The 23,183-nt window shown below is 53.6% G+C and overlaps 3 protein-coding genes across 3 annotated transcripts; all 3 read right to left on the bottom strand.

Annotated features, from left to right (window-relative positions):
• Nucleotides 1-2,605: 2,605 nt before the first annotated feature.
• On the bottom strand, nt 2,606-6,508 carry KLK10 (kallikrein related peptidase 10). Its single transcript, XM_004767161.2, has 6 exons — nt 6,441-6,508; nt 5,835-5,939; nt 4,955-5,138; nt 4,073-4,347; nt 3,786-3,919; nt 2,606-3,247 (listed from the first exon to the last, which is right to left on the bottom strand). The coding sequence occupies exons 2-6, from the start codon at nt 5,923-5,925 to the stop codon at nt 3,095-3,097; spliced, it is 837 nt and encodes a 278-aa protein (XP_004767218.2). The 5' UTR covers nt 5,926-5,939; nt 6,441-6,508; the 3' UTR covers nt 2,606-3,094.
• A 2,134-nt stretch (nt 6,509-8,642) lies between these two features.
• Nucleotides 8,643-12,693, bottom strand: KLK11 (kallikrein related peptidase 11). Its single transcript, XM_004767160.3, has 6 exons — nt 12,321-12,693; nt 11,441-11,515; nt 10,825-10,981; nt 10,190-10,455; nt 9,509-9,645; nt 8,643-9,095 (listed from the first exon to the last, which is right to left on the bottom strand). Exons 2-6 carry the CDS (start codon nt 11,478-11,480, stop codon nt 8,943-8,945), a joined length of 753 nt encoding a protein of 250 aa, XP_004767217.1. The 5' UTR covers nt 11,481-11,515; nt 12,321-12,693; the 3' UTR covers nt 8,643-8,942.
• A 1,606-nt stretch (nt 12,694-14,299) lies between these two features.
• On the bottom strand, nt 14,300-18,845 carry KLK12 (kallikrein related peptidase 12). Its single transcript, XM_004767158.2, has 6 exons — nt 18,675-18,845; nt 18,450-18,505; nt 17,840-17,999; nt 16,604-16,863; nt 15,564-15,697; nt 14,300-14,648 (listed from the first exon to the last, which is right to left on the bottom strand). Exons 1-6 carry the CDS (start codon nt 18,701-18,703, stop codon nt 14,493-14,495), a joined length of 795 nt encoding a protein of 264 aa, XP_004767215.1. The 5' UTR covers nt 18,704-18,845; the 3' UTR covers nt 14,300-14,492.
• Nucleotides 18,846-23,183: the final 4,338 nt, after the last annotated feature.

Genomic DNA, 23,183 nt, shown 5'->3' with positions numbered 1-23,183 from the left:
TTACAACAGCGTCCAGCACATAGCCAGAATTCAACACATGTGTTAGGTCTATCCCTCTCCTCTAGAGCCCTGCACTGCCTCAATTACAATATATATCACTCGTGGTTATACAGCGTCTTGTTCTCTCTCCGGACAGGGATGAAAGAGTAGAGACTGAAACTGAAGAGACACTATGTGTCATACTAACTGCTTCTGATGACATCTCCATAGCTACCTTTCTTTAAAAAATTATTTATTTTTTAAAGTAGGCTCCATATCAATGCCAGGCTCAAACTCAGGACTCTGAGAGCAAGACCTGAGTTGAGTGGGTGGCTCAGTGGGTTAAGTCTCTGCCTTTGGCTTGGGTCGTGATCTCAGGGTCCTGGGATAGAGCCCCTCGTTGGGCTCTCTGCTCAGCAGGGAGCCTGCTTCCTCCTCTCTCTCTGCCTGCCTCTCTGCCTACTTGTGATCTCTGTCTGTCAAATGGATGAATAAAATCTTTAAAAAAAATTTTGTTTATTTAATTGACAGAAAGAAAGATCACAAGTAGGCAGAGAGGCAGGCAGAGAGAGAGGGGAAGCAGGCTCCCTGCTGAGCAGAGATCCCGATGCAGGGCTTGATCCCAGGACCCTGAGATCATGACCTGGGCGGAAGGCAGAGGCTTAACCCATTGAGCCACCCAGGTGCCCCGATAGCTACATTTATTGACCATACTCTATGCCTGGCAGGTTTCATATATACTATCTCATTTAATTCTCACTCTTCAACCCTACTCCACAGAGGGGAAAACTGAGATCAAGAGAACATTCCAGTAATTTTCTCAAAGTCACAAAGTGACAGAAATACATTTCCTTCTCTACCCAGTACACTCCTACTTATCCTTTTAAACCCCATGCAAATGTCTCCTGATCTGAGAAGCCTTCCCTGAGTCCTTCAGAAAGAGTCCATGGCCTCTCCTTAGGGCACCCCATGCCTCCTCCTGGTACAGCACTGATCAATTTGTGTTGTTAATCCATTGATGCATTGAGTGGCTTCTGTGTGCCAGGCTCTGTACCAGGTATTTAAAGAACAATCACTAGTGCGGCACCTGGGTGGCTCTGTCAGTTAAGCTTCTTCCTTCAGCTCGGGTTGTGATCTCAGGGTCCTGGGATTGAGCCCCATGTCCGGGTCCTTGCTTGGCAGAGCCTGCTTCTTCCTCTATCTGCCGCTCCCCCTGCTTGTGCTGTCTCTCTCTCTCTCTGACAAGTAAATAATTTAAATAATTTTTTTTAAAAAAGAAAAATCACTAGTGAATAAATCAGAGTCCCTGCTTTCATGGACTGAGTCGGGAGAGACAGGTGACAGGCCATTATCCAGTAAACAAACAAATGAGGTCATTCCAGCTCTAACAAGTGCTGCAAAAGAAATAAGCCCAGCAGTGGACTGTTTTCCTGGTGACACAGGGGACCCCTTTAGCCATGGCAATCCTGGAAGGCCTGAGGAGGTGACATTTGCATAGAAACCTGAATGACAAGAATGGAGGTCTTGCCTGTCTCCCTGACCTGACTAGCAGCTCCTTGAGGGTAGAACTCCAGTTGATTCATCTCCAGGACCTAGAGTAGGACACAGCTCAGTAAACACTTGTAGTATGATGACTAAAAGGACGGGTGATGTGCCTTTAAAAACGAATCAAGTTCCCACCTCTTCGAGTGTTGCATGACAAACTTAGCTGATATGTCTGATTGGCGTTTCCTGGGTGTGCTAATGGGGGCAGAGGATGGGAGCTGGAGACTATGTCCCAGTCTTCCATGGGCTCTGTAGGGGCAAAGACCTCGTGGTGGTGGTCACCACTATGTTCTCAGTGCCCAGCATCCTGCCTGCCGTATAACAGGTGCTCGGAAGTGGAACATCTCTGTTGTGCATATGTTCAGCTGATGTTACATCTCCAGAGTCCAGGCTAAATGGAGGTACCCAAACATCGGTTAGCTCTGCCTGGATTCTGTGTAGAATACACCCCAGCGTAGGAATATTTACATGGCGACACTTTCCAAGAAAGGTAAAGAACCCTTCTCCTTCCATATTTCCAGGGCGAAATTTCCAAGCCAATTTGGGATAGGGTGGGGATGGCAGTGGACTGGGGGTTGTGAGTGTTGGATCAGAGGAGACTTGGGATATGGTGGAGCTGGGACTGGGGCTTGTGGTTGGTGAGAGAATGGAGAGGGATCTCCATTCTCCTAAATCTCAGAGGACTTTTTTCCTTGAACTTAGCAACTAAGGCAGGGAGGGTTCCTCTGGTCTTGGAGGCTGAGGTGGATCTGTGGTGAGGTCCCTTGGGTTCTAGTGGCCCCAGGAAGGCAGAGAAGGGACCAGATGACTCAGAAGTGGCCCAGCTCCTGCTGGGACAGGAGGAACTGGTGCTGGGTGGACCAGACGTGGGTAACAGTGGGAGGGAGGAAGGAAGTGGTTAAGGGGTGCTTCATGGACCTTGAGGGGAGGGTGGGGAGTGTGATTTTCCATCAGCCCTGAGGGATGGGGATGCAGAGGATGGGGCTCGGGGGCTTAGGCTGGGGGTGCTACTCCTGTGCTTCTCTCCCCAGGACACGAAGTTACATACGTTCATCCTCACCAGGACCTGCTCACAGATCATGACAACAGGGAATATTCAGTCAGGGCTCGCCACCCCCTATGTTAATGCTTTACTGACAGTTACCATAGCAATCTATGCACTCGTGCTATATGATCGTGTGTATGATCGTCTCTTCACAATGCCTCTGAGGCAGGCACTCCATTGTCCCCATCTTCCAGACAAAGAAACAGAGGCCCAGACAGGTTACTCTGCTTGCCCAAGGTCACACGGCAGGGAGTAGCAGAGGGAGGAAGGCTGAGTGAGTGACGACTTCTCTCAGATGCTGGGTGACCACCAGCTTCCTTGCTTTTCTTGAATTAAACTTGACCACCTCTATTGACACTTTGGCTTCAAAGTGCAGAAAGAGCAGCAGTAGGCAGGGGGAGATGAGGAGAGATGTTAGCAGGTGTTGGGCAGCAGAGGTTCGAACAGAACAGGGGGAGAATTCAGCCCCCACAACTGTGAAGGAAGGAGCAAGACGGCAGCTGGTGGAGTGGCAGGGCCTCTGGGTCAGTTGGAGCGTATGGTTTTCTCTATCCAGGAGCTGTATTTGCAGATCTGGGTGTAGACAGCTGGATGCTGAGCTGAGCCGCAGGGGTAAACGCCCCATGAAAGGATGCCCTGCAGGGTCTTGTCACAGACCAGAGGGCCACCGGAGTCACTCTGGGGGGTGGGGGGAGAGATCCATTAAATACAGGGATCCAAGGGCTGTTACTTGGGGGTCTGGGATAGTGATAGGGAAGGAAGGGGTTTGAGCAGGGTTGGAGTTATGTTTGGGTAAAGATGAGCTTGGGGTGGGGTTGGAATTAAGTATGAGCTGGGTTGGAATGGGGCTGGACTGGTGGCTGTGGCTATCGGATGGGGGATGAGAATGGAAGTGTGATGCCGCTGGGATTACAGCTTGTGACAAGTGAGGGGATGAAGACAGATGGAGAGGTAGGGATGGGGTCGGGGTTTAGGAATAGCCAGAAGGTGGAAATGCAGTTGAGGATGGGGTGGGAAGTAGGTAGGGCCAGGCACAAACAGGTGAGCAGAGCAGATAGAGTCAGAGACGGGAATGAAGTTGGGGTGGGAAGGGATAGTGTTGGACACGGGGATGACTCTGTGCTGGGGTTGGGGACAGCGATGGGGCCTTCTGATTTCTCATAACTTCCCTATCCTAGCTCCCATGTGTCAGAGACCCGCCCCAGCCAGTCCCTACCTGGCAGGGGTCCTGACCCTGGTCCAGTCCTGCACACATCATGTTGTTGGTGACGACACCAGGGTAGAAGACCTCGCACTCTTTAGGGCTCAGGACAGTGACCCTGGAGCAACTCAGGCCCTTGTTGTACTTCACTGATGGGAGGAAACAGTAGGTAAACCAGCGGCCAGCCCTTAATCCTCCAGGACCCAGGAGTTCACGCCCCCAACCCCCTCCTCCCTCAGACCCATCGTACTGGCCTTCAGGGTATTCCCCGGGATACAGGCCTCAGGGAACCCCGCTCTTGCCTCTTCGGGTAGCCGTGGTACCCCAGCCAGCGACCTGGCACTCGTCTCCGGGCTGAGCACAGCGGTAGGGCAGGCGCAGGGTCTGGATGCGAGGTCCCAGCACAGCGGGCCTGGCCAGCTTCAGCAGCATGAGGTCATGCTCATCTGTCCGCCTTGGCAGGATGGGGCCTGAGCCCTGGTGGTACTTGGGGTGGATGACATGGCGAGTGGTCCGGCGGAGCTGCTCGCCCTGGAGGAGGAGCAGGTGGTCGTCCCCAACGCGAGCCCATAGAGGACTAGGGAGGGAAGAGATATATAGGGACAAAGCCTTGTTAGGAATTGGGACCAGACTCTGAGTCCCTGGGAAGGAGGGTACTAGTAGCAGGGTAGGAGTCTAGACTCTGGGGTCTGAGGGAGGAGGGGTTTGAGGGTGAGGACTCTGGGTCTGAGGGAGGAGGGGGGTGGGGGTGGAGCTGGAGGCTTGAGTTCTCGGGAAACAGAGAAGAATGATTAGGCATTTGGGTCTCTGAACGCTGCAAGAATTGAGTGCTGGGGTAAGCCTCTCTTCCTTCTTCCCTCAGTGGCAGCTCATGAGGTGAACAATTTCCTTAGTTAGAAATTACTAACCACACCAGATCCTGACTTCTGTCTGTGGCGTACAACTATCTACACTTCAACAGAACCCAAGGAGTTTTCAGGAAGACAGGGGTGGCCGAAGGCCCAGAAGCGCTCAGAAGGACCACACCGCCCCCTGGCGGCCACAGCACAACCCCACCTCTCCTCCTACGGGAAGTCCTCCAGCACTGACTCGCACAGGGACTCAAGTGCCCCAGCCCTTCCCGCCCCCTCCCAGGGACCTGCCTCCACAGCCCTTCCGTAGCTGCCCCGAGGATCTCCCCTTACTTGTTGTTCCGGCAGTGCGCGGCTGTGAGCACCCAACTCTTGTCCACCAGGACGCCCGCGCAGTGGAACGAGAGACCACTGAAGAGGGAGACCTGCCAAGGCTGCGAACCGCGTGCGCAAGGAGCGCGGGAGGCCACAAGGTCCACGCCAGTGTCGTTTCTGGGGAGCAGCACCGCCTCCGCGGCTGGAGAAAGAAAATGGGTGGAGATCAGAGCAGGCAGGACAAGGGCTGGGTTTAGGGCCGGAGCTGGGGGGCCCGCAGCCAAAACCAGGGAAGCTGGGGGCGTGCAAATTGGGGGTCCTGCAGGGGCCGAATGGAAGTGGCAGGAGAAGAACAGCGGGAAAGGGGAAAGAGGACCTTCCCCTTCAGAGCGGACTAGGGTTAGGAGAGCGAACTGGGTGGGTCTGGAGGGAGAGGGACAGGGAAAGGGACAGAGGGCAGCGCCCGGAGCAGAGCGGGAATGGAACGCGACGGGGCCACCAGGGGGCGACGACAGAACGCGACGGAGCTTGCGGAGCAGGGGCGGGAGGTGCGCAGCAGGTGGAGAGAGGGGCGAGGGCAGAGCAGTCGGGCAAGACTGGGGAGAAACGGGAGGAATAAGAAGGGGTGGGGACAGAATGGGACTGAGAGAGGGGCCGGGGTTAGTAAGGGGCCGGGAAAGTAAGCCGCGGGGAGAAAGGAGTCGGGATCCAGGCTGAGGGCTGGGGTCGGGATCCCCTGGCGAGGAGCTCGGAGAGGGGCAGGGCGGAATTAGGCCCGAGCCTCCTCTGGATCCGCTGGTGGGCGCTGGGGTCCCCAGAGGAGGCGCAGTGCGCGAGGGCTGGTGATGAGAGCGCACTCTCCCGGGGACCTCCCGCCAAGCCCTGTTCCCCGCCTCACCCCACAGTTGCGTCACGAGCAGCGGCAACAGCAGCCTCGACAGGGCCCGGGCGCTAGAGGCGGTGCACAGGTGGCGGTGCGGGAGTCCCATGGCCAGGACTGAGACTGGGGGTGGGGGGGGGGTAGGACGAATTAAAACAGATGCCTCGTCAGAGACACCCCCACACCCACCCCACCTCGCCCATCTGCCCGACCTGGGCCAAGCCAGCCCTCGCGGACCCGCTGAAAACTTCGGCCCACAACCTCAGGGGCGGACCGACAGACAGGCGATTGGGGCCCGGAACACCCAATACAGGCACAATTACCCTAATGACGCCTCTTGTGGCGTCCTCCTGACCTCCCTACGCCCGAAGGGGGAGCGAGGTCGAGCTTTCCCGGACTGTCTGCCCAGCAGCCTTTGGGGTCCGCCCTCCTTCACAGGTGGACGGGGGTACGAGGTTCAGAGGCGCATGCCATAGATAGGGAAACTGAGGCTCAACCAGGGCTGCCCGCGACCCGAAGGTCCCCACCCATACTCTCATAACACTCCCCTACTAAGGTGAGGTGCATCCCACCTCACCTGGGAGTCGATGCTGGGAAGAAAGGAGGAGACCCAGCCCACCTCACCTGGGAGTCGATGCTGGGAATAAAGGAGGAGACCCAGAAGTGGCTCTGCCCTGCCCAGTGGGCTGCTGAAATCCTGTGGCCTGGGACCCCTGGCCTGGCCTTCCCTTTTAACCTCAAAGAGCCCGGAAATTTCCCCACCCTCCCCCCGAGGGATTCACTCCCTCCTTTCCCTCTCCCTAATTATACCGTGGGTGGGACTGGCACCCAACCTGGGCCCCAGATTCCTGCTCTGGGAGGGGCCCCGGGAATACAGGCTTCTTCTAGAGCCGCAAACACCCTTTTTGGAGCTAGACTGCGTGGGGATTCCCCAGGTCTCCGGTTCCAAAATGCCTTCTCAGGTGGGGAGAGAGGATGCCTTGTCCCTGGGTAGCCTCAGAGTCTCAGAGATAGTATTGGAGAGAGGTGATTACCACCAAGAGAGAGGAAAATAAACAAGGAAATGCCTACCTAATGACTGAGAAAAGCAGAATGCCCGCCAGGAAAGAGGGAGCCCAGAGATAAGAGAGATGGAGGGAAAGGGTAGAAGACTTAAAGACTGAGACACACAGAGACAAGGAAAAGAAGAAATCACAGAGGGGTACCTGGGCAGCTCAGTGGGTTAAAACCTCTGCCTTTGGCTCAGGTCATGATCCCAGGGTTCTGGGATCAAGTCCCACTGGGATGGAGCCCCACATCAAGCTCTCTGCTCAGCGGGGAGCCTGCGTCCTCCCCTCTCTCTGCCTGCCTCTCTGCCTACTTGTGATCTCTGTCTGTCAAATAAATAAATAAAATCTTTAAAAAGAAGAAGAAGGAGGAGGAGGAGGAGAGGAAGAAATCACAGAGATGGAAGGGGAGCAGAGAGGGAGGTGGAGCCCCAGAGCCAGTGTGGAGCTCTGTGCTGAGCCCTGAGCAGTGGGCTCACTGTGGGTCCCAGTGACTAGCGCCCCTCTTCCTTCTGCAGGGGGCGGGTTGGGGGGGGGGAGGGCAGTGGATCACACCCAAATGTGGTCCCATCAGATCCTTCCTGCCATCGGTGTGCCTTCATATGACACACGGGCCGTGAATCACAGGAGGCCAAGGCCATAGAGGAGCGTCAGTATCACCTGGACCAACTCCCTCCTTTCAGGTGAGGAATTGAGGCTCAGAGAAGGCAGTGACTCACAGAAGGTCACACAGCAAGTCTACCTAACAACCAGGAGGCCCCAGTTCCAGCTTCAGGCTCCTACTCCTCATGGCAGCAACCTCCCCTGAAAGGCGCGCAGGTCGTCAACAAAAGATCCTGAGTTCTGGACTAGTGGGGCATCTTCTCCAGTGGGAACTGAGTTCACTGCAGAGGTTGTCCAGCTCTGTGCTATCCAGGTGAACTCTCTACGACAGGGGAAGTACCCTCTTTGTGCTATTCAGTACAGCAGCCAGATGGCTATAGAGCATCTGATATGTGGCAAGCGTGACCAAAGAATTCCTTTTCTGATTTTAGGTTTTTTGGGATTTTTTTTTTTTGATTTTAGGTCATTTTAATTTAGAAGGCCCCACGTGGTTAACAGTGGCTGTCCTACAGACCAGCACAAGTCTGGGGAAACTACCTCGCCTGAAGGTTGGAAAGAAAAACAGTTGGGAGCTTCTTTTCTTAATTATGGGCAGGCTGACTTACCTACTGTGCTATCATTCCTTTAAGTGCACAATTTTACAAATAAGAAAACTGAGCCTCAGTCAAGGCAGTTTCGCTTGGTAGTTAAGAAATCACTTCGCTTTAAAAAAAGAAAAAAGTCCAGGCACCTGGGTGGCTCAGTGGGTTAAGTCTCTGCCTTTGGCTCAGGTCATGATCCCAGGGTCCTGGGGTCGAGCCCCACATCTGGCTCTCTGCACAACAGGGAGCCTGCTTCCCTCTCTCTTTCTGCCTGCCTCTCTGCCTACTTGTGATCTCTGTCTGTCAAATAAACAAATAAAATCTTCAAAAAAAAAAAAAGAATAAAAGAAAAAAGAAAAGGAAGAAAGAAAGAAAAGAAAAGAATGAAAAGAGGAGACGTTGCTTTAGATTCCTTGCTTTTCTCCTTACTGGCTGTGTGACTATGAGCAAGTAGCTAGTTTCTCTGTGCTCAGTTTCCTCATCTGCAAAATGGGCATAATAATGGCACTGAATCTTTGTGAAGATTAAGTTAGTTGATATGTTTAAAAGCCCTTAGATCAGGGTCTGGCATATAAAGCACTCCAAAGATTCCTTTGTTGACTAAGTATTTATTGAAACCTTAGTGCATGCCAGAAGTTGTCTTTGGGGCTCAAGGACACAACAGTGAATGAAACAACTATTATCTCTTCCAGATCACAAATTAATACAAGACAAGATTTGAACCCGGGCCTCACTGATTCCAAACCCCAAGCAGATTATTAAGCCACAGCCTCTCTCATAGTTCAGGAAGCTGAAAAGAAAATACATAAAAGTGTCCTCGTTCAGGCTTGACTATTAACAGAATGAGTAAGAACCACATCGCCAAGTAGAGATCAGGGGTGTTGGGCTGGTCCTGGCTAGTTATTATCCATAGTCTTCTGGATCCAGTCTACATATTTGCAGACCTTTGTATAGACACCAGGCTTTCTGGTGACAGCACATGGATCCTGGCCCCAGGAGATAATGCCTTGAAGAGACCCATCACACACCAGAGGGCCCCCAGAGTCACCCTAGGTATGGAGAGAGAGAAAACCAGTCAGAAAAGTGGCTTGGTCATGGGAGGGGGTCAGGGTTGGGCATTGTGTTAGGGAGGAGGTGGTGCTGGGGTGGTGTTAGGAGTGGGGTGGAGATTGAGGATGGGGTTTGCGAGATGCTAGGGGATGAGGCTGAAGCTATGGTGGCAATAAAGATGGGGTTAGGGTTGATTAGGGGATGTTGGGGCTGGAAATAGGGGTGGGAATGGGGATGGAGCTGGGGATCCCATGGAGGTTAGGAATGGGAACTAGGGGTGGACACGGAGTTGGGGTGGCAGGGTGAGACAGGGTCAGGGTTGGGAATGAGGTTGTGGCTGCAGATGAAGAGATGGTTGAGGTAGGAGACGGGAACGGGGAAGCGGCTGGAGACCCAGGCCCTGTCCCCTGACCTGGCAGGAGTCCTTGCCCTCTTCCCGAACACTGGCACACACCATGGTGTCTGTGATGTTGCCGGGGTAGGCCTTCTCACACTCCTCGTGCTTAATGATGGTGATGTTGGCGCATCTTAACGTATGCGGCAGGTGCACTGTGGAAACGGCATGAAGGGATGTGGAAAACGAGGGACCCTGGCCCCGTTCCCCATGCTGCAGTGCCTGCTCTGCCCACACACTACAGCCAGTCCCCGTCCGTCTTGCTTGCACCCAACTCATCTCTGTGCTCCTAGAAACAGCACGGGTAATGCTAGTGAGTAAATGTATTATGGCAGTCATTCTATATACACTATCTCTGATCCAGCCCTGGTAGGTGGGTGAGATCATCCTGATTTTACAGAGAAAAAAACCAGGGTTCAGAGATGCAAAGCCACGTGCCTGAGGTCCTGCAATGAGCACATGCCTGGCACATCATGTCTGTCTGACCCCCAGGCTAAGACTTTAGTCTCTACCCTACATGGCTCTTACGATTTCCCTCTTCTTTTTGACTTATCCCAGCACTGACACCCCCAGGGAACCCCCTCTTGTACTCTTGTACTCTGGGAATCTCCCCTCTGAAGTCTCCTCTGGTTCCCTCTGTCCTTCCACAATCGGGATCACCCACCCCTGCCCTCCATGTCCCCCATCTGGAGCCCCTACACTGGGGGCTGGACGTGGTGCCCCAGCCAGAAATGAGGCAGCGGGTGCCCGCAGTGACACAGCGCGATGACAGGGTGAGTGGTCGCACGGCCCTAGTGATGAAGGCTGCGGTTGCCATCTTCACCAGCATGATGTCATTGCGGTGGTCTTTGTTGGGGAGGCTGTTGTTGAAGTCTGGGTGGGGGAAGGACTCGGTGGCCGTTCTGGTCTGCTCACAGCCATCCCGCCGCTGGAGGTTGTGTTCCCCCAGATGAACTACATATCGGCTGAGGTGGGAGAGATGGCGGTCAGAGATGGAAGGCAGGGGAGAGGCAGGAGAGGGGAGGAGGGGCGAGACATGGGGCAGGGGAAGGGATGAGAGCACCTAAGAGAACAAAGCAACATAGCTTCACTTCTGACCTCACTCATTCCCACTTCCCACAGAAGCCTCCTTCCCAACCGTATCCCCATCCCAGCACCCGACCCCCTTCCCAGAGCCATCCCAGGTCCGACGCCTTCCATCCTTCCATCCCGGCTCAGTGTCCATCATCCATGTCCATGTTGGACCCCACCACGTCCTCCCCATCCCCAAACCCCTCTCCATCCATCTCTCCATCTCCAGCCCCCTGCTGGCCCGCCCCAGCCCCCGCACCCACGGCTTGCGGCAGTGAGCTGCTGTCAGGAGCCATTTGGGAGCGATGAGGGTTGCCCCACAGAGCAGCCGTGTCTTCTGGAACAGAGCCACCTGCCAGGGCTGGGAATGAGGAGAGCACTGGTACCCCTTGATGATCCTGGTCTCTCCCCCTACATGCCCTGGAGGGGAGTGAGGGCAAAAGAGGGGGCTCAGGCATGAGACAACTCCCAGAAGTGGGGGTAGGGAGAACAGAGAAGGGGTGGGTGGCCTGGGCCCCAGCCTGGTGTCCCGCTGAAATACATCATCTGGCTGGACCAGGTATTAAATGACTGAAATCCTTCGCTGCTGGTTGGTCAGTAGCGACCGTTCAGTGCTGTCTGTATTCTGCCGCACAACAGTTGCCCCAGCCCCTCCCTTGGGACCCTCCTTGACCTCTCTCCATTCTAGCATCTAAAGGGATTATGCTTGGCCCAGCGAGGGGCATTCAGGACCTTATCATGGCTCCTATATCCATTTGGATGCCCTGTGGGTTATTCTGTATCTTCAGCATTGGCTCGGTCACCATCCAGACATAGAGGGTTGAGGGACCCTAGAGACCAGAGAGGGAGACCTTTGCCCTCCCGCATCTCCCATCATACCTGTCACCAGAGCAAGCATGATTAACTGAAGAATCATCATGGCCTGGAGAGGGGAAGGGCAGGCCCCAGGTTCTTCTGGGAACAAGAAGGGACAAGGGACACAATCACTTTATGGGGAGACTGGGGAGGGACTGGTTCATGCCCTCTCCTCCCTCCCCTGCCTACTCTGGCTCTCCCCAGGGAGAAAAAACAGGGTTGGAGGAACGCCCAAGGTCTCACCACGTCCCAGCCTCCAAAGCTTTAAAAAAAAATCTGGTATCAAGGTGGCCTTGGAGGGGCCGATCTCAGCTAAAAGCTTCTCTGTAGCAATAGCCAGGGAGGATGTGGCTGATGCTGGGAGGGTCTTTAGCTGGGGCAAGGGTTTGGCTGGCCCTGTTTTAAGCCAGTCATAGTACCTGTGAGATGCATCTGGGAGAATGTTTTCCTTCTTGCCCACCTGAGACCTAGCCAGCACCCCCCAGCGCCATTCCGCATCCACCCCAGGGTGCTATAGGCCCTTTAAGAGCTGCCAGGGTGTGCAGTAGGGGGCTCAGCCTACTAAGGACAGTGCTCGGGCCCTGTCCTTCTGAAACCCTATGCCCCTATGAAGGACAGACAGATGGAACTGGGTGGGGCTGGTCCAGGGAAGAGCCAGTGCCCTCAGCTGCCCTGGCCTGCAGGGGGTGGGGTGGAGGGCTGGAGTCAGCTATCAAAGCAGGGATCGGAGGTCACTGAAGTTGGGGGCAGGGCAGCCAGTAGGAGAGACAGAGAAGCAGAGAGCACCCGCCCAAGCCAGGAAGGACAGCGCAGAGGAAGAAATGGCGTAGAGGCAGAGGAGGCCTGGCCGGCTCTGGGAGCGCAGGCCCCTGCAGGAGGGTCTTCCCTTCCCTCCCCGACTCACAGGCTCTGGGACTGGGGCTCTGGGTGCCGGCTGGTGGTGGTGGCGGCGGCAGCTGCGGCGGTTTGGGTCAGAGGCAGATTGGGTCAGAGCATCAGGCGGAAGGCAGGTGCGGGTGGCCCGGATGACTGGGCCTCCTCGCCCTGCCTTACTGCCCTGGGGGTGGGGTGTGTGCGCCTGCCCGCCTGCCTCTGTCACCTCTCCAAGCCCCTCTTCTCTCTGCTTCTCCTCTCGCCTGCATCCTTCTGGGTCTGTCTCTCTTCATCTTTGGCGGTTGCTTCCTTTCTGTAACTCTGTGGCCATATTTCTCCTTGCCTCTCTGTGCTTATGCCTTTCTGTCTTTCTATCTGTGTCTCTCTCCGTCTCTCTCTGAAGGACTCTTTTAATTCTTTATCTTTGTGTCTCTGTCTCTGCCTCCCTCCACCTCCTTCTCTCTCTCTCTCCCTCCGCCGTGTTCTCCAGGCTCTGTGTCTCTCCTCCTGTCCCTCCTCCTCCCTCCTCACAGCCCAAGCCCAGGTGGGCCCCTGGCTTCCTCTGGGCCCTCCCTTCTCCATTCCAAGGAGGGGGGAAACTGGGGCGTCACAGAGGTGGGGCTGCTGCCAGCCGAAGGGGCAGGACCAGAGGGTGGGGGAGGCAGGTCGGGGCCTGTGGGAGTCAAGGCCCGGGAAAGGGAGTCAGCCCTCAGCAAGGCCCCAACCCCTTGTGCTCCTCTGGGGCTTCGCTTCTGTCCCCCTTCCTTCCACTCCCTTCTCCTGCCTCTGCCTCCCTGGGGAACCCTGGGGCCCCCCAAACCCAGCTGTGGCACTTACTCGCTGTGAGACTCAGGTCCGATGACTTCCAAATCTGAGAGCCACCTCAATTTCCTGTCTGCCGATCCCTCTATCTCCAGGCCTGCTTGTTATCAGAGAGATTTCCTGCCTCTCTGTCTGGCCCTCCTCTCTCCCCTAACCAGAAGTGGGGCAAGACGACCAGGTATGGGTTCCTCAGGCAGCCACCCTGGCCTCAAACCCCGGCTCTGGCTCTTCCTACCACAGTGACGTGAGCCGAGGAACTCCACCCCATGAGGCTCAGTTTCTTCATCTGCGAGATGGTGGGGGACAGCCCTGCCTTCAGGTGTTTGGGATGAAGACTCCAGGAGAGCCCAGCACAGCAGGCACCCAAGAATTCCCACGCTGTCACCATCATCTATCACTCTCCCATCCCAAATTTCCCTTCCATTCACTGGGGAGAAGCTCCCTTGGCATCTTCTGGATGGCGGTGAAGACAGAGAACCCAAGGGGTGGGCAGGACTATTTTAAGACCTAGGCTGGGTGCTCTTGCTTTCCAAGGCTACACCTCGCCTTCCATCATCACAGACATATTAAAACAAACCCACATCCCACATTAAATATAATGTGTGCTCAATAACTCCAGCAAAGCCAAGTTGAAATTGGGAAGGTGGAAGAATGTTACATTTTATTTATTTATTTATTTATTTAAAGATTTTATTTATTTATTTGACAGAGAGATCACAAGTAGGCAGAGAGGCAGGCAGAGAGAGAGAGAGTAGGAAGCAGGCTCCCTGCTGAGCAGAGAGCCCGATGCGGGACTCGATCCCAGGACCCTGAGATCATGACCTGAGCCGAAGGCAGCGGCTTAACCCACTGAGCCACCCAGGCGCCCAGAATGTTACATTTTATAGACATTTAATTAAATGGTCGTGAATTTTTATTTTGCAATTTTTATTTGGTATTTTGGGGCCAATAATTTCCCCCCTTGGGACCTTCATGGACACTGTTCCCAAACTGCTGGTTGGAGAAAAAAATGGGACCTATTTTTGTTATAAGTAACTTTTTCTACTTCACTTCCTGTGTGACCCCTAAGGGAAAACTCTCGACCTGTGGTCTCTATTCCTACACCTGTGGGCAGGGGAACCCATGAGCCTCCCTCCTGCGTCCACCAGCAGGGGGATACCGAAGAGACAAGACAGAGCTATAGTTACATTTATTCCAGGAAGAATTTAATTCCTTCCTCCCCCAACCATGGGACTTAGAAGGGCTGGCTGGAGTTGGAGTTCTTGGAAGAAGATCCACAGCCCAAGAAGAGTGGGAGCCAGGCATGATAACAGAGGTGGCATTGGTGCTCTGAGGATCAGTTAGTGTGGCCCCCAAGCTGAGCGGTGGAGATGGAGGGAGGTTAGTTGTTCCTCAGGACCATCCGGATCCAGTCCACATATTTGCAAATATTGGTGTAGACCCCTGGGATGCCTTTTTGCCCACAAGGCTCCACAGTCCCCCAGGACACCAGACCCTGAAGGACTCCCCCGCACACCAGGGGGCCCCCAGAGTCGCCCTGGAATGCAGAAAGAGAAGAAACACCCAATGAGTAAGGGAGAAATCCTGTGCCCATTGTCCTTTCCCCAACCCCCACACCCATTCCCAGGCCTTGAAGACAGAGGTTCCAAGGCTGGTTAGCAGAGAAGAGCACTGCTGTGCTCCCCGTCTTTTCTCCACAACAATGACTGAGCAACAGGGAAGAACGCACTGCACACCATCCCCAGGCGGCCAAACCCAGGGAAAGCAGGACTCCAAGGAAGGTGGGGGTGGGGGGTCTCTCAAGGACAATGCCTAGAGCTCTGGCCAATGAGTGAAGACACTATTTTCAGTGACCAATCCCAGCAAAGGAGGTGAGGAACAGGAGTTCTGTAGAAGACGACTGGCTGGTGTCCTGACCAATGAGGGAAAGAGTACTGCCATCAGTGACCAATCCCAGCAAATCGGGAGCTATAAATGTTCTCTCAGGCACAAAGGCTGGAGCCTTAGCCAGTGGGGTGGGGCAGCCTCCAACCAGCCTCCAGCCTGGAGGACCCCAGGGAGAAAAGTAGCAGAACTCGAGCGCAGAAGAGTCCACCAGCCTCCTTTCCGGCCTCCATCCTAGATCCTCTCACTTTCGCCTGGGCCGACATTAGTTAGAGGACGGTATGGGGAGAGACAACTGGTTACACACCTCAGTTCCAAGTCCCTGCCACCCTCGGCCTTCCCGGGTCTTCTCTTCCTCTCCCTCTCCTGGTGCCCCTCCCATCTTTCCTTCTCTGTTCCCTCCCTCCGTTTTCCACCACCCACCCCTCCTCTCTGACCTCCATCTCCTTGCTCTCCCTGCCTTATCCTGCGCCTCCCCTTTCTGACCACCTCTGTCTGCCCCCCATCCTCCCTGCGCTGTCCCAAATGTCCTCCCTCGAGTGACCACGGATTGCCTACATTCACTCACCTGGCAGGCGTCCGCCCCTTCCGTGCCTATGGCACACACCATGTTGTCCGTGATTCTCCCGGGGAACACAGTCCGGCAGGTCGCACTGGAGACGATGGAGACATTGAGGCATTGGAGCAGGTCCGGGAATGGGTCTGGGAGTGGAAGATAGAACCCATAGGGTTTCCCAAAGTTCCCCACTTGGGGGCCACCTCCCTCTACTCAAGGAAGCCAAATATGAGTCTATACCCTGCCCTTTTCCTGTGACCCGCCCCCCCCACTACAATCTGCAAACGTCTAAATTTCAGATTTATGACTTCATTTAATAGTGACCCTTGCCCTAGTTCATTGACCCAGTCTCCCAACCTATGACTCTGAGTGCTTTAACTCAAGACACCCTTTGTCCCTCCAACTTCAGAAGCAACGAATCCAGACCCACTTTTCTCCTTAAATTACAGATGCTGTGACCTTTTACCTTCAATCTTGTTATCCTTAGATCCGAACTTAACCTCATGTTCCCTCTCTGTGTCCAGACCCCACATTCCTTGTCTTCTCTTAAACTTTCAGACTCAAGCAGTAAGCCATTGGTCCCAACTCCAAAGTGACTTATTATCCCTGTTTATTTGACCCTACACCTCATGACCCCTAACCTCTAGGGCTTCCAATCCCAGGCCAATGATCCCCAATTGAATCCCAGTTTCCACCCTCAGATTATGGCCAGCTTGTGCAACATCTGGATCCCAAGTCCTCAACTCTACAGTGACCTCTAACACTAGAGTCCATGACCCATGACCCCAAGATCTTATTTATAAATGTCTTTTGCTCCAGTCTGATGACCCCTGCCATCACTCTGGCCTCCAGCCACATCCCGACCCATGACTTCTGACTCTATACCCAACCCCTTAACCATTTTGACTCCCAGGATCCCTGGTGCACCATGATCTCTGATCCCAAACCACAGTCCTCATGTTTGACTCTCATGCATCCTTCTGCTGAAATGGCATGAGGCCCTACACCCCAGACTTTGCCCATCCTGAGCCCTGACCCTGATGCCCCCTTACTCCATGGTTGATTGGTGATGCCCCAGCCTGAGATCTGGCACTTGGTGCCAGCTGCTGCACAGGTGTTGGGCAGGGGCAGTGGCTGAACACTGCGAGTCAAGCGGACGGGGGTGCCCAGTCGCAGGAGCCGGAGGTCATTGTCATGGTTATGCTGGGCTCTGTGGTAGCCAGGGTGGGTCACAGAGAAGCCGCTTCGCCGTATCTGCTCCGTCCAGTCCAGCCTGCTGAGGCTGTGCTCCCCCAGGCGCACCCAGTACCTGCTGGGGGTCAAGATGGCTCAGTGAGGGTGGGCTGGCCTTGGCACCCAGGCCCTCCAACCTCTCTCCACTGCTCTGCCCCTCAGTATCTGTCCTTACTCTCTCACAAGCTTGCTCTATCTCCCACCTCTATCACCATCTTTCCATTTCCCATTTGCCTACTTGTGCTCCCTGAGCCCATGCCTCTCTGTCCCTTCTTGATTCTCTTAGCTGAGGCAGAGATATCCAACTGTCATGCTCACTGCTCTGTTCCCACCACCTAGAGGCTGCCTGGGCTGTCAGCAACTTCAGCGGAAGGAGTGAATGCGTAACGAGGGGACTCTCTCTGTTCTGTCCCCGAATCAATCCATCTCTTCATGTCTGAGACTTCCCTTTTTGAAAAAACCTCAGGGGCACCTGGGTGGCTCAGTGGGTTAAGCCTCTGCCTTTGGCTCATGATCTCAGGGTCCTGAGATCGAGTCCCACATTGGACTCTCTGCTCAGCAGGGAGCCTGCTTCCTCCTCTCTCTCTGCCTGCCTCTCTGCTTACTTGTGATCTCTCTCTTTGTCAAACAAATAAATAAATTCTTAAAAAAAAAAAAAAAAAGAAAAAAGAAAAAACCTCAGAGTTTCGGACCTAGAAAGCCCAATCCCCTCATTTACAGATGGGACCACTGAGACCCAGAGAGGTTGCCCAGACTGGGCATGGCTGAGATGGTGACAGAGGTTATCTGGAAAGGAAAGGGAACACAAGGGTATGGGAGCATGTGGGGTGGGTAGGCTCCAGGACACTTCTTGCCCTCCACCCACCCTCCCTGCCTAGCCCTACCCCAGGCCCATTGTTGAGGAAGTCCTACTCTTTGACCTCAGACCTTCTTGTTGCAGGACCATCTCCTTACTCCTTGGCTCTGCCTTCTCCTGATCCCAACCTTGAGGGCTCCCCTTCCCACCATCCTTCCTTTGCCTACCCCTGGAAGGGACCACCCAGACAGGGGCTTACCTTCCACTGCAGTGAGCTGCTGTGAGGACCCACCTGCGATCAATGAGGACCCCCCCACAGCGCAGGTTGGTGCCCTCAAACAGCCCCACCTGCCAAGGCTGCGAGTGACGGACACACTCCTTGCCTTCGGTAATCTTCTCTTTGGCTGGTTGACTGAGCCCTGAGGACAGGGGTGTGGACCAGAGAGATGGGGTCAGAGATCTAGAGACTGGGAATCAGAGATAAGAAGAGAGATGCAGAGATGAAGACACAGAGAGGCGAGAGAAAGAGAGCCCCTGAGGGAGTTAGGAACAGGGAGACACAGACCCAGTGACAAATATGAAAAGACCCAGCAATGCCCAGACACACAGAAAGGAAGAGAAAGAGAAAAAGAGAGTTACTTAAAGTTAAGAGGAAGACAGAGACAGAGATACACAGAAAAAGGACAGAAGCATTGTGACAGGAAGACACAGGAGAGACAGATCAAAAGATAGTGGTGACAGGACCTGGAAAACTGGAGGTGATAGGAGGCACAGAGGTAACCCCCTGCCCTCCTCTGTGCCAGGCGGGGGGGTTGGGGGAACCAGACCTGGAAGGGGAGCTGGGGCCCCTGTCCCACTGGGGAACTCACCAGTAACAGAAAGGAGCAGTAGGATGCTGGAACCCAGGATGGCCTGCCTCCAGGTCCTGGGAAATGTGGGCGGAAACTCAGAGATGGCCCTGTCCCTGTCAACCCACCCCATGTTTTGCCCACCCCTCCCACCAGCAAACTGCCAAGAGGACAGGATGCCTGCCTGTCTCCCTCTCTGTCTGTCTTGGGTGTCACCCCGTTGGTGACCACCTGCCCCCTCCTCACCTTGTCCCTCTGCATGCTGAGTCTTCCATGTAGCTGTCACAGTTTCAGCCTGTCTGTCTCTGCTGTCTGTCCACTACCTGCCTGTCCTGTCATCCACCTGCCACACTGCCAGTCAACTCTCCCACTGTCTACCTGGCTTCTCAGCCAGCTGTCATGCTGCCCCACCTGTCCCCCTCCTTCTGTCTGTCCCAGACCGGCAGCTGACACAGCTTTTAACTCTCTTTGTCCCAGCCCATGCAATTTCCGGGTTGAGGGAAGGGGACCAGGAAGACATGGGGTGGGGCACCCTCTAATCCTATAGAAACTCTTCTCAGTTAATGGCACCTAATTGAGCTTTAAAACTAAATGGGGGAGAGCAGGGTAAGGGCCCAGGATGGTTGTGTGTGTAGGGGGGAGACCCAACCGCACTTCTTCTACCCTCCTGTCCAAGCCAGCACCAGAGACCCATGACTCAAGGTGATCTGGAAGCTGGGTTCAGAAATCCCCATTCCCGGTGAGGAAGGCTCAGGGAGGGTGGGGTGCCAACACCCAGGCCCCTCCCCACCTGGTGCAGGGAATATGCAGGAGGGTGAGTGGCTAAGAGCTCAGAACCCTGAAAGGGAGAGACAGGGAGAGCAAGAACAGAGAGAGCCCAGATAGGGAAGAGAAGGAAGAGATTTCGAAATCGGAGATCAGGAAGAGACTGAAGAGGTTTCCAAACTGGGGTTGATTCTAATTGAATTTTCTCAACACACAGTCCGTCCACCCTGTTGCCTACAGAGAATCCCACTATCCGTGTGGGGTCGATTTATCTCATTCCATGAAAGTTTCTGGTTTGTTTGTTTGTTTGTTTTTTTCCCTGCATAAAGGCTTCCACTGAGAAAGAAAGGGACAGGGGACCAAGGGAGAACCAGGGACAAGACAATCTGTGCTGTCTTCTGCTTTTGATTTGCTTTGAGACACCGTCTAACTCAAACCCTCTCTACTTCTGGATGTCTGGAGCTCTGTGTGTTTACTAAGAAGCAATTTACATGTAATAAAATTCACCCTCAGCTCCAGTCCGGAGCTACCCTCTGGACACACACCAGCACTGCCAGGTTTCAAGAGAAGCTGGAAATACAAATTTATGGTAAGACATTTCCTGATTCTAAAATACTGGCAGGGGCACCTAACTGGCTCAGTCAGTAGAGCATGCCAACTCTTGATCTTAGGGTTTGAAGTGCAAACCCCACATTGGGTATAGAAATTACTTACAAATAATAAGAAATCTCTAAAATAAAATATTGGCAAAAAACCCCAAACCTATGGCTCTCATACAGATCTCTACCTCTCATTCTCTCTCTCCCCCACTTTCTCATCTACTATTTCTGCCTCTACTTTTTTTTTTTTTTAAGATTTTATTTATTTGACTAGATTATTTATTTGAAAGACTCAGTGGGAGAGGGAACACAAGTAGGGGGAGTGGGAGAGGGAGAAGCAGGCTCCCCGCTGAGCAAGGAACCCGTTGCAGGGCTTGATCCCAGGACCCTGAGATCATGACCTGGGTGGAAGACAGAGGCTTAACCCCCTGAGCCACCCAGGCACCCCGAGCCTCTACTTTTTTAAAGTAAAACTCACATAACATAAGACTTAGCACTTGAACCATTTTCTTTTCTTTCTTTCTTTTTTTTTTTTTAAGATTTAATTTATTTATTTCACACACAGAGATCCCAAGTAGGCAGAGAGGTAGGCAGAGAGAGAGGGGGAAGCAGGCTTCTTGCCAAGCAGAGAGCCCGATGTGGGGCTCGATCCCAGGACCCTGGGATCATGACATGAGCCGAAGGCAGAGGCTTTAACCCACTGAGCCACCCAGGCGCCCCTTGAACCATTTTCAAGTTCACAGCTCAGTGAATTCCAGTGCATTCGACACACTGTGCCAACATCACCACAATCTAATTCCAGGACATTTTCTTCCCCCACCCCCGAGAAGAGACTCCATACCCATTAGGCTGATGTCTATCCCATAATGAATGGTAAACAAAATGTGTTCTTTCCTGGGGTGCTTGGGTGGCTCAGTGGGTTAAAGCCTCTGCCTTTGGCTCAGGTCATGATCCCAGGGTCCTGGGATTGAGCCCCGCATCAGGCTCTCTGCTCAGCAGGGAACCTGCTTCTCTCTCTCTCTCTCTCTCTGCCTGCCTCTGCCACTTATGATCTCTGTCTGTCAAATAAAAAATCTTAAAAAAAAATGTGGTCTTTCCAGACCATGGGATATTATTCAGCTGGAAAAAGGAGTGAAGCACTGGTAGCTGCCACAATGTGGATGAACTTTGAAAACCGCGCACCCAGTGAAAGAGGTCAGTCACAAAGGCCACATCTCGTATTAACCCCTGGATGTGAGATGTCCAGAACAGGCACATTCATGGTATAAAAGGCAGGTTGGTGGTGTCGGGGCTCTAGGGAGTGGGGAGTGGCTACTTAGTGGTTCTCTTTTGACACACAGTTGCAGCTTGTGGCTTCTGGAAAAAGCCAATCCCTTCTTTTGTAGCTGGAGGCTTCAAGAGGTCATGGACTAGCTCACAGCCTCACGCTCACACCTCCCGTACTCAGGGCAAGCCCCGAGCACCTTCGCCACCTTCCCTGGGAAGCCCCCCCAGAGCTCTCAAGTGCTGAGCTCTGTACTTGACTCCTGGACATCATTGTAAGCTTGACATGCAGCCTGTTCCCAAGAGAGAACTCAGCTATGCTGACACCTGGGGCAAGGGCCCACAGCATGGAGACCATCACCAGGTGGAAACTGAGGCAGGACTAGATTAAAATCACTTGCCCACAGTTACGCAGCGGGTAAGTGCTAGAGCCAGAGTTTGAACTCAAACAGGCTGTCTCCAGAGCCTATATCATTAATCATTGTTCAAAGATGTGGATGGACAGATGAATGGCTAACTGACTAAGTACAGGGGTGAAGAGAGGAATATAGGAATGTTCCTACAGTTTCCAAATTAGGATAGCTTTTGGAATCCTACAGACTGGGCTGAAACTTCAGTTCATGCCATGGTTCACTGGGGGACCATCAGGCTTTGGCTCGATGTCAGTTTGTTCATCTGAAAGATGGGGCTGGGAGGAAGCTCCCTGTCCACACACCACTTCCTCTTGGGCTTATCAAACAAGGCAACAAGACATGGGTGAGGATATCAGGTACATTAACTGGAGATAGTCTCAAAATTACCTTTCCCATTTTCTTTCTGAAGAAGGAATTTTCAAAGCTGACTTAGATGACAAAATCTTTTGTTCTCAGCTGTGAAGAACTTTTTTTCTCAGTTATGGCTTGGTGCTGTACTTTGTCTTCTGTCTCTATCTCTATACCTCTCTCTCTCCTATTTCTCTGTCCCATTCATTCACTCATGCATTCACTCAACAAACGTTTCGAGATGCCCTGGGTGCCTTTCTACTGGGTGACACTGGGACCACAGAGTCACATAAAAACCAGTGGCCCCCACCCCTCTCAGAGCCTGCCCTCCTTTCTCTTCCATCCTTTCCAGCCAAACTTATCCATGGAAATATACTCACCGTTTGCCCCCATGGCTTGTGGTCTTTTGGGTCTCTGGAGACTTCCATGTTGGGCAATCCCGTGGTCTCCTGGTCTTCACCTTACTCAGCCTTCAGGCAGCCTTCCACGTGGCCTGCTCCTTCCTCCTTCATGCATTTCTGGTTTCCCTCCCACTTTTTGCCTCTCAGTTATGAATAGGCCTTTTTTCCTCCCCTAGTGACTTTACAAACAAGGGCGTTCCCCGGGGCCTGTCCTAAGCCTTCTTCTTGGCACTGACTGCATACATAGGACAGTTTCACATGTCACCTGGGATGGGGTGGTTCTTAGTCTCTCCCGGCTTCAGGTCTGTGCATCCAACAGCTCCCCAACTGTCCCACCAACCTGTTCTCAGACCCTACTCACTCCATCTTGTATCCTCACCACTCATCTGGTCCTCTGCTCTGGATCCTTGGGATACTGATTCTCCCTAGGATTCAGTGTCCCTTCCTTCTTCTGAGACATCCCATCCCAACACTGCCACCGCCACTAACTGCTCCCTGGCTCCTGGCCCCCAAATCTGCATCCAGAGGTCTGGCCCTCTGCAGCCATTGGTGTCTTGCATGGCAAGGGGAGGGAAAGACATTAGCAGACTCCACGCTGAGCCCAGAGCCTGCCAGGGCTCCATCTCAAGACCCTGAGATCGTGACCTGAGTCGAAATCCTCTTTTAACCCTACCAGAATTTATGCTGCTTTGGTCACTCGTGGAGAAAAAAGCAGTCTAGTTGCCAAGAGAACCAACAGTGTGATTAGACGGTTGTAATTTTCAGGTCCCTCCCCGCACCTCCCAACCCTCAGCTCAGAACTCCTGAGCTGGGAAGAGACACACAGATGGGTCTGGGTGTAGACATGCTACCCAGGGCCACCTGATGGAAGCCCCCAGCCTCATACCTCTGTTCTTGAAGGCCAACTATGGAAGCTTCTGACTTGGGTCAGTTATGTCTACAGCAGACGCAGATCTCAGCAAATAT

This window comes from Mustela putorius, unplaced genomic scaffold (assembly GCF_011764305.1).
Source record: "Mustela putorius furo isolate JIRA1106 unplaced genomic scaffold, ASM1176430v1.1 tig00000196_pilon_pilon_pilon, whole genome shotgun sequence".
In the NCBI taxonomy this organism is placed as follows: domain Eukaryota; kingdom Metazoa; phylum Chordata; class Mammalia; order Carnivora; family Mustelidae; genus Mustela; species Mustela putorius.
This window is presented reverse-complemented; position numbering and strand designations above follow the sequence as displayed.